At 36.9% G+C, this 18,716-nt stretch overlaps 1 protein-coding gene across 2 annotated transcripts in view; it reads right to left on the bottom strand.

Moving 5' to 3' along the window:
* The window catches only part of tenm1 (teneurin transmembrane protein 1), a 147,319-nt gene that overhangs the window by 109,889 nt on the left and 18,714 nt on the right, over positions 1-18,716 (bottom strand). For both annotated transcript variants that reach the window (XM_057352507.1, XM_057352516.1), the window contains exon 2: positions 2,316-2,604. In XM_057352507.1, the coding sequence (XP_057208490.1) occupies positions 2,316-2,529 (214 nt within the window). In that variant the 5' untranslated portion in view covers positions 2,530-2,604. The remainder of the gene's footprint in view (positions 1-2,315; positions 2,605-18,716) is intronic.

Genomic DNA, 18,716 nt, shown 5'->3' with positions numbered 1-18,716 from the left:
GTACCACACCGCACAGACAAAACACACAACAGGCATATGACACATTCACATGCAGCACACTAATAAGTCAAACACAACAAACCTATAGACTAAACTTACCAATCTAATCAATACGTATCAATATATTCATCTATCCGCTAACAATAACATGAATGTTTTTAAAGGCAGGTGCAGAAAGTACAGCCATGCTCATCAGCGCGCTGTGTGTGAGTACAGTATGTGCTTGTTTATGTCGTTTAGTTATGGGGAATTCCTTAATTAATGGAAATATTTCTCCCTCAAGACAAGTGAAGAGGCCTCCATGAATGTGGTATATCAAAGAGAGCAGAATTTTTTTTTTACAATTTAAATTGTATATCATTATTCAAAAGTGAAACACACATAGAGCCCATAATTATTTAATGGAAAAGTAGTGTTATAGTGTTTGGTGTTTGGTGTGTGTGTGTTGATGGCTAATTTAAATTTACACAGTTTTCAAATAATTCTGTTTCTTATTAAATCACATCCCATATTTAATTAAAGCAACTATCAAAGCAACAAACAAAATGAGTTGTCTCTAGAACTATGATCTTAATTTCTTTATTTACTTCTTATTTCACCTTTTGATGGAACGTAAGAATGCTTACGATACCATGATTTGTCATCATTTGTTGTTGTCTCATTCTCACAATCTGGTACAGATTTACGATTTTGCCCATCCATTGCTTGTTACGTAGGCTAATTTAAATGTAGAAATGAAACAATAGAATTGGTAACACTTTAGAATAAGAGTTCATTTAAATAAAATAAAATCACTTTTATTGTCACATCACCACGTGTGGTGAGTGGAAGTCTTGGGTGCGTACTCTATACAAAGTAGAATGCAGTTTGACAGACAGCCGTATGACAAACAACTGTATGACTATACAAACTTAAGTGACATGTGTGGAGTCCCCTTACATGGAATTCGCCATGTTGTTTCTACAGAAACATCTAAAGAAACAAAAATGTTACAATATCTTAGCTATGTGTCAGCCACTGTAGTGCTTGGACCTTTAACTAACCAGTTTAGGTTAATGTAGTTAACTCATGTAAACAAATTAAACACTTCTTTAAAGTGATACCATAAAATTAATTAAAAAAACGACATCATTGTTTTTCTATCTTTTATCTATCTTCTTTATCTATCAAATAGACTTATGCATTATCAAATTTGTATTAAAACATTGTTTAGTCCCTTTCTTTTAATTAGTTCTATAATATATAATTTAACACATCTTCACAATATTTGTATACATTTGTGATTGTTATTCTTATAATCCAGAATGAATTGTGCCCACTGATGACGTTTGTTTGCCTGTGCAGTCTGCACTGTTTTACCACCCAACTCACTAAAGGAATTATGCAAATCAAAAAGCGGCGCAAACACAGACAAAAAATGTTGAATGCAATTTCTATCTTGAATTAATGTCTGTCTTGTATGTGCTTAATTGTGAAAGACACTACAGATCTGCCACACTTTACTGAAACTGTACAGCAGCTTCGCTTTACTACTGCAATCCAGACACCTGAATCAACTTTTAATAATGCAGAAAGTGTGTTTGACTACACCGGACATCAGGAAACATGCCCGGTGCTTTTCCATCAGTTGATCATCTTTTGATGAATTTGTGTTGCCTTGATCACTAGGAAATTTACTAAACATTTTTCTTTACAAAAAAAAAAGAGTATATTTTAAAATATGATTACTTTATGTGTTTTTCAGTAAACTTAAAGTCTTGTTAGTGTTTAATGTTCACTTATCTTGGATATTTTGAAGATTTTGACATATTTTTCAGTTTCGTTGTTACCATTGTTTAGAAGAGTGGCGCATGTGCTTAGGCTGTGGGAGGCTACGTGCACCCAGTGAGCAATAACAGTGCTAAAGCCAGTTCTGAGATCAGACTCTTCTTGCTCATTTTGGGTTGCATAGGTCAAGGTGTTTGATTTATGCACATTAAGACTAATAAATATGTAAAATAAAGAAACTGAAAGAATTGAGTTTAGTTAACTTAAAATTACTTATTTGTGTACTTAGAAAATGAGTTCCGTCTACTTAATTTCATGAGAAGGATGAATGGATGAAAGTCACAATTACAAAGACTTATTAAGAACTTTAGTTTAACAGTAATCAAAATTTGAAAGTTCTGCTTACTTAAAACAAAGAACCTCCTAAACTTAACGAGTTGCCTTGATTTGTTTGAGTATTGCCAACTTATCCGGGTTTACAGTGAGTAAACAAGACACCAGTTTTAATGCGAAGATACAAAGTCTATTAAAAACCGTTTAGGTCATACCTTTCTTTGGCAGCTCCATGGGTTTCCTTCGGACTTTGTGGCTGTTGTAGGTGAACCTGCGGTCAGGTTCGTAGTCTGTACGGATGTGCGGCTCTCTGTAGTGTTTGTGATGAAGGTTTGTGCCATCCTCATCCTCATCCTCGGATGAGCTGGAGTAACTGAGCTCCAGGCCGGGGTGGGGCCGCGCCAAAGACTGGTACAGCTTCTCGTCCATCTCTGCTTTCTTTCACAATATCACACACACTCTCACGTACACAATCAGTAAACCGAAATACTCACTCAAAGCACACTGCACACACACGCAAAGAACAAAACAAAGAACAAAACGATGAAGTCGATGAAATGGAAAATAAACAACAGTAGTTCAAATGTACTCTAACTTTCATTTCATGGGGGCAATTTTTTAACACGATAGATGAAATAGCTTGAGAACAAACGGCTGCTTTGTAGAAATACACTTAAAGAGAGGCATGAAGGACAAATCAGAAACACTTTTTAAAACGTTCCCTTGTTTTATACTGAAACATGCATCGACCACCAAGAAAAGAGAGAAGGTCTCCGAGGACGAATGAAAGAGAAGATGGAGAGATAGATAGAACGATAGATAGGGAGTGTGATTAAGAGATAAAGAGATGCTGAGATAGAGGAAAAGGGAGGAGATAAAAGGGTGAAAGACTGGGGAAAAAGGTAACAAACTCAAAAAAGCAAAGAGAGTTAATCAACTGCCTGGCAATGAAGCCAAATAAATAATGGAATTAACTTGACATCGATACACACTAGTCAATAGACTTAAATAGTTAATGTTGAATCTTTGCTTGTTGTAGTTTACAAAAACAATCTTTACATCTTTACACAGACCACTCCAAAATTATTTTCAGTCTTTCTGAATGTACTATATATAGCTACATGTTTAAGTAAAATGATCATTTTTTGGTTGTTTTATTCTGTGAACTAGTGACAACATTTCTCCCAAATTCCAAATGAATATATAATTTGTTACCTGCATTTATTTGCAGAAAATTGAAATGGGACAAACTGGTCAAAATAACAAAAAAGATACAATGTTTACAGATCTTAAATACTGCAAAGAAAGCATTTGAAGAGTTTGGTTCCAAAATGAGATAACTCCATTTAAAAAAAATCTAAAATCAGGTTTTTTATTATGTTATCATGTTTTTATTGTGTTTTATTGTGTTAGCTAGCTGTATTTTTTTTAGTTATTACAGCTTAAATCAAAACAAACCAACTGCAGTTTGATTGAGATTAATTGGAATGCACAATAAAAAAACATGATTTTTGAAAAACGTCAAAAACAGAGTTTTCTCAATTTGGAACCAAACTCTTCATTTCATATTCATGTTTAAACAACACAATACTAATATTTTACATGTATTTTAGAATTAGTTGAAAAATGAATATGATAGAATAAGTTTGATTTTTCCACAACTTTCAGATGACTTTGCATTCTCTCGGTCTCATTGCTGTTGGGTCACTTTGTCCTTCCTGAGGTTTGTTTCTGTTGTTTAATCAAGGGCCTTGAGGCCAAAAAAATTGAATTAAATGAGCATTATATAACATACAGCAACTGAAATCAAGTTTTTTGGCGTTTAGTACTTTATAAAATAAATATACATTTAAAATAAATATACAAATATACATGTCAAGTGGGGGGTTTCAAATATTGTTGTAGACAATTGGGGGGCCTTGAAAATTGTACATTTTACAAAAGCATCTGAATGTCGATGGCTAGCGGTTGTCCTGTACAAAGGATGAATTCAAAGCTGCAATTCCAGCCAGCTTTAGCATGACAGTCTCAAGCAGTGTCTACACTCCAAGTGTAGCAAACATTGCATGCTTGCTGTGTAGACAGCATCGTTGATTATAATAGCAGCAGTCTAGTTTTGTCACCCCATGTTGCTTCCAGTAGACAAGGTGTAACAGTTACTGTGAGACTATTAACATGCAACAGAACAGCACGCTGTCAGCAGGCTAAAACCCTCTCTGAGAGACCATGTAAATCCATTGAAATAAAAAAGAGCTCCGGTAGCACTTAACTAAGTGATTAGCCTTTTGCACTTAAAAGGGAGTGAAGAAAAAAACTTGTTCTGCGCTTTTATGTACACTTCTGATCAGGCACTGTACTACTGAAATACTATAATTCCCTATAAATGTCTTTAACTGTTAACATTTAAATAAGGCTTAATACGTACATAAACTTTCTCCGTTTAGTCTGTATTGAACACAGACTTGAATTTGAATTGCGTCTTTAGTAATCACACATATCACTACAATGTTTGTGTCAAATTAAAGGCATTAATTGTGTTAAACCAGCTTAATAGCGCAAACAAATTGATGTGTTTTTTGTAGTATCACAATCCACATAAGAAACTTTTACTAACTGTTTCCTCCTCTTGGATCTACGCAAGTAGTGATTAATAGGAAAATAATATTTAAGTCAGATAAGATTATGCTTAAATTGCCCTGTATCCTCTAAATCTTATTTACTGCTCCAGCATTGAGATCATCTCTCTCTCTCTCTCTCTCTCTCTCTCTCTCTCTCTCTCTCTCTCTCTCTCTCTCTCCAGAGAGCCCGGCTCCCTTTCAGTTCCCAGAATCTAAACGCTGACCGTGACCTTTCCATGACCTTTGTGCCTGAAAAGAACATTTAGCTTTCTACATTGCAGAGCACAGGTGGGGGAGAAAGAGGAGCGGAAAACGAGATGAGGTTAGACGGAAAGAAAGAACAAGAAAAGATGCTGCTAAAGAGAGATAAAAAGAAGGCAAGAAGAGATGCCCATGCCCACAGACCGCCCACAGACCGCCCACAGTCCCTGATGCTTATTGCACATTAAAACGGAAAACACTTTCTCGCTCCATGTGCCAATCCGACTCCCATAAATAAGGACATATGAGTTTTTAACATACAGCACAGTCTCTACATATTGTTCACTAATTTAATAAACACAATTCTTTCCAAGACAGCCTATTATAATCACTGTGAGAAAATACATCTCTGATACAGCAGACCTCTATAAATGCACCAGACCTCTTGCCACAGTCAAAGGTCCGGCTACACAAGACTGGATGAAAGAGAACCAACAGACCGTACTGGATGGAAAGGGAGTCAAACGAAGATGAAGACAGGGAGGGATGAGATATGAGAGGAGAAGGTTGAGAGTGGCGAGATGAAGAAATGAGCTCGAGAAATGACCAGACAGGTTAAAGACGTCAGCGAAGTGGACAGGAGAGAGAGAAAAAGACACAAGTCGCCATCGTCTTGACGTTGATTAAAAGGAAGTTAAATATTACCATCAAATGCTCATTAGCCTGTATACTTCGTATTGCTGTGGTAATGAGTTACTAATTAGCTGACGCGGAAATGCGTGGAATGACTAAGTGATGTGGGTGGGGAACGAGAGTTAAATCCCTGTCAGTCTCTGGCTGGCTGCCCGCCGATTGGACGTCGTGCCAGAGTGTGTGCCAATTGGAGGCGACGGCGACTTGCAGACTGGAGGCACCGTCTTCACGCGCAGACACAATTAATAGTCCATTAGTTAACAGTGGTGGCGATGAACGCTCCTTTTATCAGTCTCTCTTGTTCTGTTTAGCTTCCGCTTTGCCCTCTTGAAACTGCAGAGATGTAAAGTCCAGCAGCAGAATGAGATCCAACAGTGTCGCTTTCGGTTTTGATCAGAACGCATCTTATACGGCATCTAAAGAGGGCTCAGGGCCACTTAGGGAATCTGTGCAGAGATGAAAATACACACACGCACACACTTGAACCAGGCAGATGGGGAGAGTTCTTATGGGAGTGCTGAATAAGTCTTTGTAATCAGACGATTATGATGATTACAGTGTAGGAGAACAAACCGCCGAGAGGGGACACAAACATGGGCGCGAGCCCAAGCACGTATGCATTGTGCTCTTAATTGGGTTTGCGCTCCCGACTACAGTTTATATTCCGAGACGCTCTTCTCTTATCGTTGGGCAGCAAGCAATAATAAAGGTCCTTAAAGGTGCGCTCGGTCATTTTTTCCTCATCAAAAAGGTTAAACACGTAACGAAATGAGTATTACTTTGGAAGAATGTGTTTAAAATCATGTTCGCTCATGTGATACGTAGACTCGAGTCACATCGGTGGCATAATAAAAGATGTTTTATTTTACATAGGGAAGGTTAGGGTCCTCTTGTGTATCAGTCAAGAATACTCCTGGGTTAAAGTGTTTATTGATAATTAACCCCCCTGTGATAAAAGGGTTATATTTCTGCCCACGTTTTTTGGCTCAGGGTCAGACACAGGAAAAAAGAGAGGGAGGAAGAGGATCTGTGACCCGTTGTGAGCTGTAAAAAAAACAAGCCTGCGGTTTCAGCTCGTGTGCATCAGATTAAACGGCAGAAAGATGGTTTCAGCTTGTAGTATAAATGCTCATATTTGACTTTGACACTAAGGGCGGAGGAGCTAACTGGGTCTGGATTGATTTTCATACCCGTGTTGATACACAACCGTGCATCTATGCGACAAGCAATCACTTTAGAAGTATAGTCAGATTGGTTTATGTGTTGATGTTTCGACAGCTCAATGTATGGACGGATCGATGTATGGACAGTATTAACACTTGATGTAGCTGAACTTTCCCCAACTAAACAAAGAGAAAATCAAAGGGCTCTTAGTCAGGGATAAAGGGCAGAGAGAGAAACTGTCTACAGTGCGAAAATCCTCACCTGAATACTAAGACTAAGATTAAAATCCTCCGCGTGTAATTGGACACAAACGTGTATTTTGAGGTCCGCATCAGGCAGCCACTTTTTTATCAGCTGAGAAACGCAGTCAAAGGCTTTTTCTTTTCAGCAGATGCTGAGAGATTGATGTGTGTCTGGACCGCTGCGACGCTCTCCTGTCTGCTCTTCCCGAGAATGCCCGGCTAGACTACAAATTAATGCTGCGGCACGGCCGCTGACAGGAAGCAGAATGAAAGCACACATTACGGAGGTCTTAAAGTCCCTTCATTGGCCTCTCGTAAATTTTAGAATTGATTTCAAATTTCTGTTACCGGTGTTCGGATCCCTTAATGGCTTTCCACCTAAATCCATATCTAATAGGCTTGTGAGGTTCCTTTCTAACGGGACTCTGTGGTCTTCTAACGCTGGTATCCCAGCAGTCTCTACCAAAACTAGTGTGGCTGCCTCTACAATGACTGCTAGATGCAGTGCGTTTAAACAAAATTGAATACAAAACAGTTTTTCCATTCACACGGTTCACTCCTAATTTATCATTTCTGTTCATTATCATTTACTCTATCAATATTTCATATTTCCTTTGATCTATGCACACAACTTCCTGTTTTATTTTTCAACTGAATTGAAATCAGTTTATCACCTAATTTTTTACAAATTAGGTTAACATTCAATTTCGACTGAATCTGAATTAAGATGAATTGAGTTAAAGGTAATATGGCAGGGTGGGGCCACACCAATCATGTGCCACATAGACTTGCACACTAGTGCACGCTAATGTCTCAAGATTTTAAAATATTGCCTTCCAAATATTGTCAACAATAACATTAGCATGATTTGACTGCTGGGAATCGTACAATATTAAAGGCAGCCCATAGAGACATATCATATTCGCTCTCTCTCACACACACACATATTCGATGCCTCTACACACAGCAGATAATATTCATTCATCCATCTTCAGATTATCAGCGCAGACTTCCTGTGTGATTCTCTAAAATAGTCCCCCCCCCTCACACACACACACAGCAAGACTTGACATTCTCCTATCCATCTCTCTCTAATGCCAGAGCCACTTCCTGCACTGAACGTTTCTGTCCCCCACACACACAAACACGCAAATTCTTTTGAGGAGAAACAGATCTGCAGCAGGAAAAAGCTCTTGCCCTGAGCAACTGCAAAAACATGTCAAAAGTCCTGATACCGCCTGAAATAAAAGCTTACAGCCCAACACAGACACACAAACATACGTACAGTGTAGGCATGTACACACATATACACACACTCGCAGTCCGTAAACATGAAAGTCAAGCACAGGTCAGCTAAGAATATTTCTTGCTGGTGGCATTTCTCAGTGTTCCCAAAAAAGCAAACACACACACACAAATCTGCTCGTTTCTTTTGTCCTATGTAAACCTGAAGCTAGTCAGACATCTCTGGGGGTCATATCTTACAAAGATCATCGCCATGGAGACCCGGGCTGAAGGAGGGGTTAAGGTAATGGATGAAGATAATGCCCTTTTACAAAACATAGATTCACATCAACATTACTTTTCACACTAATCTATCTATCCCAACATTTCATGGAATTTTCTCCTGTCCTCTGTCCTCCTATTTCTTTGGGTTGCCTGTAAATAACAGCTGCTATAGACCACTTCACAAGATGTAAACAACTGAACACTGGTCCAAAAGCACTTCTGGTTTCATATTTTTTACTTTTAAATCTTACATGTATAATTAAATCTTAAAGATATTCGCTTAACATTTTGATTTGGTTCTAAACGTTATGTTGGTTGTATTTTGTTGTGTAGTGTTAAAAAACTGAAACAGGAAGTTCTGGACCAAGCACTAATTAGTACTAAAGATCAGTAAGCACTAATCTGACTGGCTGGCTTCAACTCAATTTGTTTGAGTAAGCGCATACCTTTTTAATTGTACTGTACTTGGAACTCCACCACTAAACAAGTATAAACAAAACAAACTGTGATTGATAGCTCCAATAGTGAGTGGTTCGTCAACACTTTAAAGTCCAGGTGAAATAAAAAATTACAAATGATTTTTTTCATGCAGCATTGATTGTAAATAGTTTTTCACTGTGGGTTATTCTCTTTTTAAAATTTGTGTGCCCAATATTCTGTTAAAATCGGAAAATGCTTTTCTGTCCATCTTAAATGACTTTTGTTAGACAGCTTGGGCGGAGCATCCATTAACTCCTCCCCTTCAACTGTCAGTCTGCTTCCAGTTCCATTTAAAATGCAATGGCTGTTTTTATACATCCAATCAAATCGCAGAGAAAGACGAAAGCCATGCCACCTACTTTTCTCATTCAAAATTCCATTTCACTTGGAAATGCGTCAAAATACGGAAGTAAAAACGATCGCAACTTCCAGTTCACGGGGACTTTAAGATCAAACCTCTAGCTACGTGAGGCTAATCTTACAGCCTCAGACAGCACAAACCAGATCCATAAACCATGCACAGACTGTCTGGTACATATTGCATTCAAAAATTTGCTTTTTCAACATTTCTAGCTTCAACCTGATGGCTGGCTTCATACAATTTCCTCTAGTCAGAGTGCACAGGTTTTTATTGGTCTGCCAGAACATAGTCATGTTTACAACGTACCAGACTGCTAACATTTAAACATAGAACCAGCAGTCGGATCTGCCTAAGTTTGTGCGGGTTGTCAAATTTTTAATCTATATTAAGAATTTTGTTTTAGGTACTTCATCTGTTTGAGGTAGGGTTGCACGGTGTACCGGTGCTACGGTAGCATCGCGATGCTAAAGCTTCAAAATACCCGCGATGCCTCTTTATTTTTGAAACGGTAGTATCGTAGTACCGTAGTTATGCATATGTTGCTTTATATGTTTTATATGTCTCGGACGAGTTAATGATTCAAATTGGCGATTTGAACGCGTTGGTTAAATGATTCACTAACTCAGTGGAAAATTGACGCCACCTACTGGCCGTTTTATTTCTGCATTTAAAGTAAGCCTAATATTTCCCTTTATAAAGACTGCTTTATCAATGAAATTTGTCCAACATTTGAATTAGTTCCTACGTGAAAAATGATCTAGTGTACTTTAGTATTTACTACAGTAAACTACTAAAACTCATAGATACTAGTGTTTTTGAGTCTTATCATAGTAAATATTTAAGTATACAACAGTATTAATAGTATTTACAAATGACTAAATGTAAATGTATTTGCTACAATTTATCCAATTACTACAGTTAATACAACAACATATTCTAGTGCAAAGTATAATACAGTTTACTGTAGTAAATACAAAATGTTTCATCTAAATCTGTGTTTTTTGTATAGATTTGAATTATATGGCACAGCATCGTGATACTACTTGGTATCATGATACTTCAGCTGGTATAGTATCGTAAGACATGTTTATGGTACCGTGACAACCCTAGTTTGAGGTAGCTGGTAAACAGAATAACCCTGAGCACAACTGTGTATTCTACTTTGCTTTAAAAGATAAGTTTATGTAAAAATTGCTATTTGATCTTTTTATTCCTCAGAACAAAGACATTTATACAGATATGGAACAACTCGAGGGTGAGTAAATTATTTTTGGGTTATCTGGAAATCAACTGGTGTCAAATTGACATTTCCTGCAAAATCATACATAACAGCTTTAATTATATATCACTGTTAAAGGCTTAAAGTTGTAAGTCACGGTAAAGTAACGTTGTTTTTTAAACCTTGTTTTTAAGATTACACCTTGCAACATGGCATTTAAAAAACTAGAAGTCTACTAATATGTCATTCAGACAACCCCTTCCAGTCTAACTGGGCATAAAGTACAAGAAGTCATGCCGACATTTAAAAGTCTGGCTGTGTGAAACTTAGGTATAATTTGAGTTTGAGCCTTGGCAGGCAAAAAACAAACAAACAAACACAGGAATATGGAAGAAGTGGCTGAAACTCTAAGAGAAAGAGAGAAGCAGGGAGATGGCACTTGTGGTGTAGTGTTGCCACTTGCTTATAGGGGATTGTCACTACACTATATTAGCACCCCTCTTATAAATTCATTTGGTAAGAACGCATCGACCAAGAATACAGTGCAATTGAAAGTGGATAGGGTGAAGGACACATGGGCCATCATATATGATGTAACTGTTTTCATTCAATTTTTTCTCAGAGCTGTCACAAGTTACCACATTAACAAATTAATTCAGCTATTTTACATGAAATAAAGACTCAACAACAGGCCCACGGCTTATACTGTATATCATATTTAGCAATTTGTGTGGATGACAATTATCAAATTTATGAAACAGCGCTTTAATTGTGTCATACACACAGAATCTATAGGCAAATCTGTAATATCGTATTAACAGACGTCACACTTTATAGACACACTTTAACATGTATAAGAGACGGTCCTCCACTAGTGATCACATTAATGTTTCTATGAATGATGATATTTCACTTACTGAGCTTCAATGATAATTACAATGCACTATACAGACAGTGCAAATGACTTTACTTTTGTTAAACGCTCCATCTGGGTTTGATTTATAAATAAATTACCCGTAAAAAGAGGGTCTTTCCCCATCATTTCGTGATATACGGGTGCTTCACTAGGGACTTTCTATGTGTGCGTGTGTTAGACAAAGTAATGTGTTTTTTACAACAATTTTTTATCATTTTTACGTTGCGTAAATGTTTCATTAAAATAAAGATTGCAGAATGCTTAACAGACTACTAATGTATGATCAAACAGAAATGTTAGGAAATTTCACATACTGTACAGTATATCTATCCATTGTCCAGTATATCATTCAAACATGATTTTAGATACATGGACTTCCACGTGTCTATTTCTGACTATTTAAATGTGCATATTAAATGTTACAATTTTGCAATGTAGAAAATTGTGAAAGTTGTCAAAGTTAACACATTTACATGTGTAACATAGGGCCCTATTTATTTTTTCGTTTTAATTTTTCTGGATTATGTGTTTTCCGTCTTTTACTATACAAATATATTTGCCCACATGAAAAAATACTTCAGTATACTATAGTATTCACTTATAAACTATATTAAAAAACCTACAGTAGATACTTCCCATACAGGGAAGAAATCTGTAAAAAATAGAGTATATTGTACAACTATGTTAATAAACCAGTATCTTACCTAGATTTTCCTTTAGTTTTTAGGTCTACTTAAATGTAAGTAATATTTTTAATAATTTTATAATAAGTACCAATTTTGTATAATTTTACTAGCACATTAACTTCAATTTAATAAAGTATATAAAATACTCAGTGGTCAAATTATAAAGTAAACCACATATATACACATATTTAAAGGGATCCTGGCTTGTTGCGATAGTCGGTGTCACCGGTGATGATCCTGGCTTGTTGCGATAGTCGGTGTCACCGGTGATACACGGTGTCCACACGCCAACTGATTACATCACTTGTCCACCGCAGCACCGACCCCCACCGTCATTTTGAATTTTTATTAAGGATGCACGATAAATTATTGGCCATATCGGTATCAGCCAATAAATGGAAGTTTTAATGTTATCGGTATTAGCCGATAATAAAATTTAGGCCGATATGTTATAGTCGATAAATTATTAATCATTTCCTCAAGTTGAACCACTTCAGATGCACGCTGCTCACAATTAAAATACATTACAGTGCTGTCATTCTGTCGTGATCATTTACTTACTGCTATTAGCAAAAAATTGTTGATGTAGTATGTAGATATTTATGAATGTGTAAATTATAGGAACAAAAGCATATTGTTTGAAGCCGACTGCTGTCTGAATGCTTTCTGTCTTGAGACCTGTTAGACTTTTGGCTATTGAGAACACCTTTCTGGGTTGCTCTGGAAGAACATCTTTAATTTGATTATTAAATAAACATTATACCAGAAAAGTTTAAAAATTAAAAGAATCTTTAATTAGTGTACAGTAGGCTTGGTACATTTTTCAGAATTCAGTCTCAGAAAATGTTATATTAATATTTAGAAACTGTATATCGGCCAATATATCGGTTATCGGCTTCCAATATTAAAGAATTATTGGTTATCGTTATCGGCCAAAATTTACATATCGGTTCAACCCTAATTTTTATAATAATAAATCACTTAGTTTAGTTAAAGACCAAAGTACAGTTGCGCGTCTGAACACGGCTTCTGCATTCAGTGTAAGCGGAACAAGTGTAGAAGCAAAGATCAGCAGCAGGAGTTAGATTTTCAGGCATGTGATCAGCCAAGGACAAAAAAAGAAGAAAGACTGCACGCACTCTCTCGCCCAACAACAATCCCCCAAAAATAATCCTTAATGTTACTAATTAAATGTCATATGATTAAAAACAGGCAACTGTTTGCCAAAAATAGATATTTTTCACTTGGCAACACAAAAACAAACTATTATAATTACCCAAGTCTGACTGGCAATTTTGGAAATATCCGTTCAAATGTTTATTAGTTTAACAGTCACCTAAACAATATTTAATAAAATAGGTTGATGCTTTGTATAAATATCTTATGCTAATGTCAAATAAGAATGGATTAACAAATGGCACACCCTGAGTAGTTTATATTAGGCCTACTTTTAATGTTTTGTAATCAGCAATAATTCATTAAACAATAGTTGAACACAAAAAGTAAATACTGTGGCCTCAAGAGACTTCCATGCACTGCCACTAAATGGCGCATCTACGTCATTCATACATTGTTTGTCAGCATTAATCTGCATGTAATAAAGGTATTTGCAAACGCTGCATGTTGCGGTTTTAGTTCATTTAAATGTATGCATTCAGTAGAGACCTCAACGCGTTTATATATAGACAGTGGCTAAATCGGACATTTGTATAGTTTCAAGCCATAAAATGGCCTATTTTAATCTCTGTAAATAGATAATGTTATAATGTTAAAGCATAACATATAGATGTCTAAACTTCCAGAAAGTTTTCTGTATACGTTACAAAACGCTGTTCAGTTCCCCACTTGATTAAAAATGACACCACGTGCTTTTTTGAGAACCAGCTGTGGCATCTATTTTTCAGGGACTCTCTAGATACATAAGGATAACTCGCAAAATTATGTTCTGAATGAAGCGGTCACCCTGCATTTATAACAAGTGTGTGCATAACGTATAGAGCGTAGAAAGGATCCTGATGGCCGGCTGTACGATGACTATTTTGTGTAGTTTTGTGTGTTTTTATTAAGAAAGATATTGAACCCACCATTAATTCAAGCAATTGCCATTCACGAATTGTCGCTAATTCAAAATCAAAACTGAAGGTAAAATGCGTCACGGCCGCATCTTCGACCACCCCACAGCAAACTGCCCCACCCCCGGTGCTTGTACACGTCTATTAACTGGTGGCATCCCCGCCACATCCCTAGGTCCTATTTTGCCTGTTTTTCAAAGTATTTATTATGTTTATGATGTGCTAAACAATCAGTGTTCATGTTTCGTTTTTCAAAATATGCTTTAAATATTTCATATTTCACCTGTTTTTTACACAGTCATCTTGATTCTCAGAAAACAGGCTGTTGAGTTTCTGGTTCTATGAAGTCCCTCTTTCCAAAATGCTCTGATCGGTCAAGCTGAGCCAGTCTATTGTGATTGGTCTACTGCCTAGAGTGTGCGTTGAGATGTCCCGCCCATCATCCTATCCGTGTACCAGGGGGCAGGGTTTATGTAAAATGTGGCCAACATGATGTAACTACTGCAGGAAGTAGCTTGTTGTAGTCCCAACGAGCCGTTCATTGTTGTCTTTAAAAAGTGATTTCTGTTAGAGAAAATATCTTCCTTTTCTCTGATCTTTGAGCATTGTGACTTGGCAGATGTTGTTTATGCTTAAAGAACATCAGGCCTCCCCTTTAAATATTACATACTTAAACCGCATCTGAATATTTCTAACGTTATTCATACCACGATTTGAATTTTGCTAGTTCAGTGCTATTTTCTGGTTAAGATAATAGGATAAAGATTAATAATACATTTGCCAGATTATGTGCCATTCTGCACTATAGAGCACATTCCGTTGTATGCCTGGATTCTGCGATTCGGTCCGCGTTTTCTGCATCGCAGAAATCATAGGGCCCTACTAAGACACGCAAGTAGAAAGTCCCACCGCACCAGCATTAAATATTCTTTGTTAATGACCTATTAATGAACCCTTTTATAAAGTGTTACCAGCATTGTTTTATTGAACAAATGTAGTCAAGCTTAAAGATTGGTTTCACCACAAAACAGCTGAAGATAAATTACAGTCATAAATTCCTCAGAGATAAATGCCTCAAACACACTTCACACGTCAGAAGACCAACGACAGCCAAACCTGTCTGAACTGCTTCAGGGAAACCTCAGCAACATTTTGGCAGATTTTGCCAGAATTACCCATATTTTTCCTAATGTTTGTATTGTGTTCTAAGATGCTGCAGAAAATGGAAATATCCTACTCTTATATGAAAAGCTGGACAGAAGGGACAGAGGTGAAATCAAATGACTGTGATGTCAAAATAGTCCTCTCCTATCTATTATCTATGTAAACATTTGTTTTATCTAACCATCTACTCTCTTCTCTCTTTCTGTTCCTCTCTCTCTCTCTCTCATTCTAATGGTATTGTATACTCTTGTGTATTTAAATGCTTTTTGTCACCTCACCTCACCACCCCATTTCTCTCTCTCTCCTGTTAGGATAAAGTATCTATCTGGGTGTGCTCATTCTGGAGGGCTTTTCTGAAGTGTTGCTAATTCTGGCCTGTGACAAGTGAAAACACTCCGACACACACACACACACACACACACACACACACGCACACACACTGCAGTGGCTCACAGTCCCATTTAGCTGATGTGCATGTGTGTGTGTGAGAGTGATATGAGAGCTAAAAGCTTGTCCTTCAAAAACTGTCAGCTCTGCTCAAGCTCAAAACAAATGTTTCTGTGTGTGTGTGTGTGTGCGTGCGTGCGTGCATGCGTGAGAGAGAGAGAGAGAGAGAGAGAGAGAGAGAGAGAGAGAGAGAGAGAGAGAGAGAGTCTACAGTTCATTATGCATTTCCTTATTCTCTATTCTTCAAGTACAACTAAATTGTTGATAATACATTTTTCAAAAAATTGCTATGCTGTTATTTTAGCAAAAAAAACTAATCCAGTAATCCAATAACATGACTGTGATGTTCAATAAAGCTTGAACAAAAATAAATTGATATCCATGTAGGTGTTGAGCATGAGGGTTAATCGGGAACGTAGGAAGAAAGAAAGAGAGGAGGGAGATAGGGAAGAAGTGAAAGGAAGAGAGAAAGAAGGTTAGAAAGCAAATGAGGGAGAAGAGAGAGAAAGTAAAAGAGATGGAGATAGACTGAGAGAGAGAAAAACAGAAAGGGATGAAGGAAGCAAAACAGGTTTTCAAATGGAAAAGGTACCATCACAGTTAGTGATGCCGCCAACCGAAATGATGAATTATGAATTCCATAACCTGACAAAAGCATCAAACAGAAGCACACACACAACTAACACTAAGAGACAGATGAAAATAGAAAAAAAAACTCAAATTTATCGAAGTAAAAAAACACATTATTTGTCCATATAAGAGATGTGTGGATAATTTAATTACCGTTTATAGTCCTGCTTCGTTTGCGGGTCAATGATCTTTCTAAAATGATCTGCTTAATAAAAATGGGTTTTGTTCAGCATACCTATATATTTGGTGGATCCTTTGGAGGATTGACAGAAATGCAATATACATAACTAGTGTATGAAAAAGTGTATGAAGACCTTCGAATGAGCTATTTCTATCTACATACTGTAGTGCTTCCAAAGGGGGGGCTGTGGAGTGAGTCGTTAGTTGCAATTCTCAACCTCACGGCTAGATGCTGCTAAATTTCATACACTGGACCTTTAAGATCTATTACTTTTATTGAATTAATATTCATTAGAAATTGCAACAATTTTAAATTGTTTTCTTGACATTTCTTGATATTAATTGTCAAATTTACATCAAAATCACAAAAACAAGACACATGGGCGATGTGGGCTTCCGTATGTGCTTAGGGATGCACCGATCCGATACTCTAGATCGGAATTGGGGCCGATATGGGTCTTTTTTGCTGGATCGGGTATCGGACTGACGGGTTCCATTCAAATCTGATCCGTTAGGTTACCCATAGATGTTACTCTTAAGCTTCAAAAAGTACCAACTATCAGGACCACCGTAAAAGTTTTCATGCACTATATTCCACGTCATGTATTTCGATAGCTTTATGCGGGGAATAAACCAATATAGCATAATTAAGAAACTCTGACCTCCGCTGGTGCTCTCATCTGTCAATCTCTATCCAGCATGCATGTGTCCGGTAACAGTCAGGACGTTACTCGTTCCAATGTTTTCATTATTCTTCATAATAACTAGATAATAGTCTATGGTTTTGTTTAGAATGCATTTTGCCAGAGACGGTACTCGCCGAGTGTAATAGATCAAAGCACTGGAAGTGGTCTATGTTGTGCATCATTCATACACAATTTTGTTTTACTGTTGGATGGATGCAATGCGTTAAACACAATGTATCTCTTCTCTCTGTTTTGAACATTTTCGACATCAGTAGGATCATCATCGGGATGCATTATGCGTCCGGGATGCTCGTGAGTGAAGCGGGTGCATTAAGCGTATCATTCTGCGTCCGAAATGCGCATGACTATAAATAACGTAGAAGTGCAAGCATTAAGCGCATCATTCTGTGTCCAGGATGCGCATGAGCGAGTCTGTTCCACTCTGCATTGGAGACTTTTATACGGTGATAGTTTTGTGCAATAAACAGAGATACTTTTTAAGTATCTGTACTTTATGAGACCACATTGTAAAGCATATATCATACTCCAATTTATAAATACATTTGTATATGTTTTTTTACCTTTAATACAGTACTTAATTACATTTTTAAAAATCCTACTTTTCTACTTTTAAAGGTAAAAATACATAGTAAATAAAAGTAAAAGAAAGCGGCAGATTTTAACGTACTCAAGGATTAAAAGGTTAAAAACGACATTTATTTATGAAATGTAGTGGAGTAAAAAGTATGATGTGCTTTATAATGTGGCAGTATTTTTTTCCAAAGTAAAAACACTCTGATAAAGTACAGATATTTTAAAATGTACTTGAAAGTAAAAATGCTTAAGTACTATCCACCTCTGGCAATAAAAGATAAAATTATATGCAATTCTACGTTGATCAAGAAAAACAGTGCTAGTATCGGATCAGGATCGGTATCGGCCGATACTCAGAATTCAGGTATCGGAATCGGATCGGCAAATGAAAAAGTGGTATCGGTGCATCCCTATATAATGTGCTGCAATTGATTTAAAATGCTGTTCTAGTATGCGGCACTTATCTCACAAATTAATTCGCACTGCATATTTACGCAGAAGATTTCTCACAGCTTCCGTTTTATAAAGAAAATCAATGGCCTGCAGTTGAAACGCTGGCCATTCATTTAGCTGAGATTCCAAAAATCTCTGTTTTTTTCCCTGAATATTTTTTTGAGTCTGCTTTCTGCATAGAATGTTTTTCTGCCTGTGCTGTGAGCATGCACAACTCAGAGGGAACACTGCCTTGGGTGAGAAGAAATCTTATTAGTTTTGCCCATATAAAGTGCAGAACCAGATTTAAGGTGTGACAGAG

The sequence above is a fragment of the Triplophysa rosa genome, linkage group LG2 (genome assembly GCF_024868665.1).
Source record: "Triplophysa rosa linkage group LG2, Trosa_1v2, whole genome shotgun sequence".
Taxonomy (NCBI): domain Eukaryota; kingdom Metazoa; phylum Chordata; class Actinopteri; order Cypriniformes; family Nemacheilidae; genus Triplophysa; species Triplophysa rosa.
This window is presented reverse-complemented; position numbering and strand designations above follow the sequence as displayed.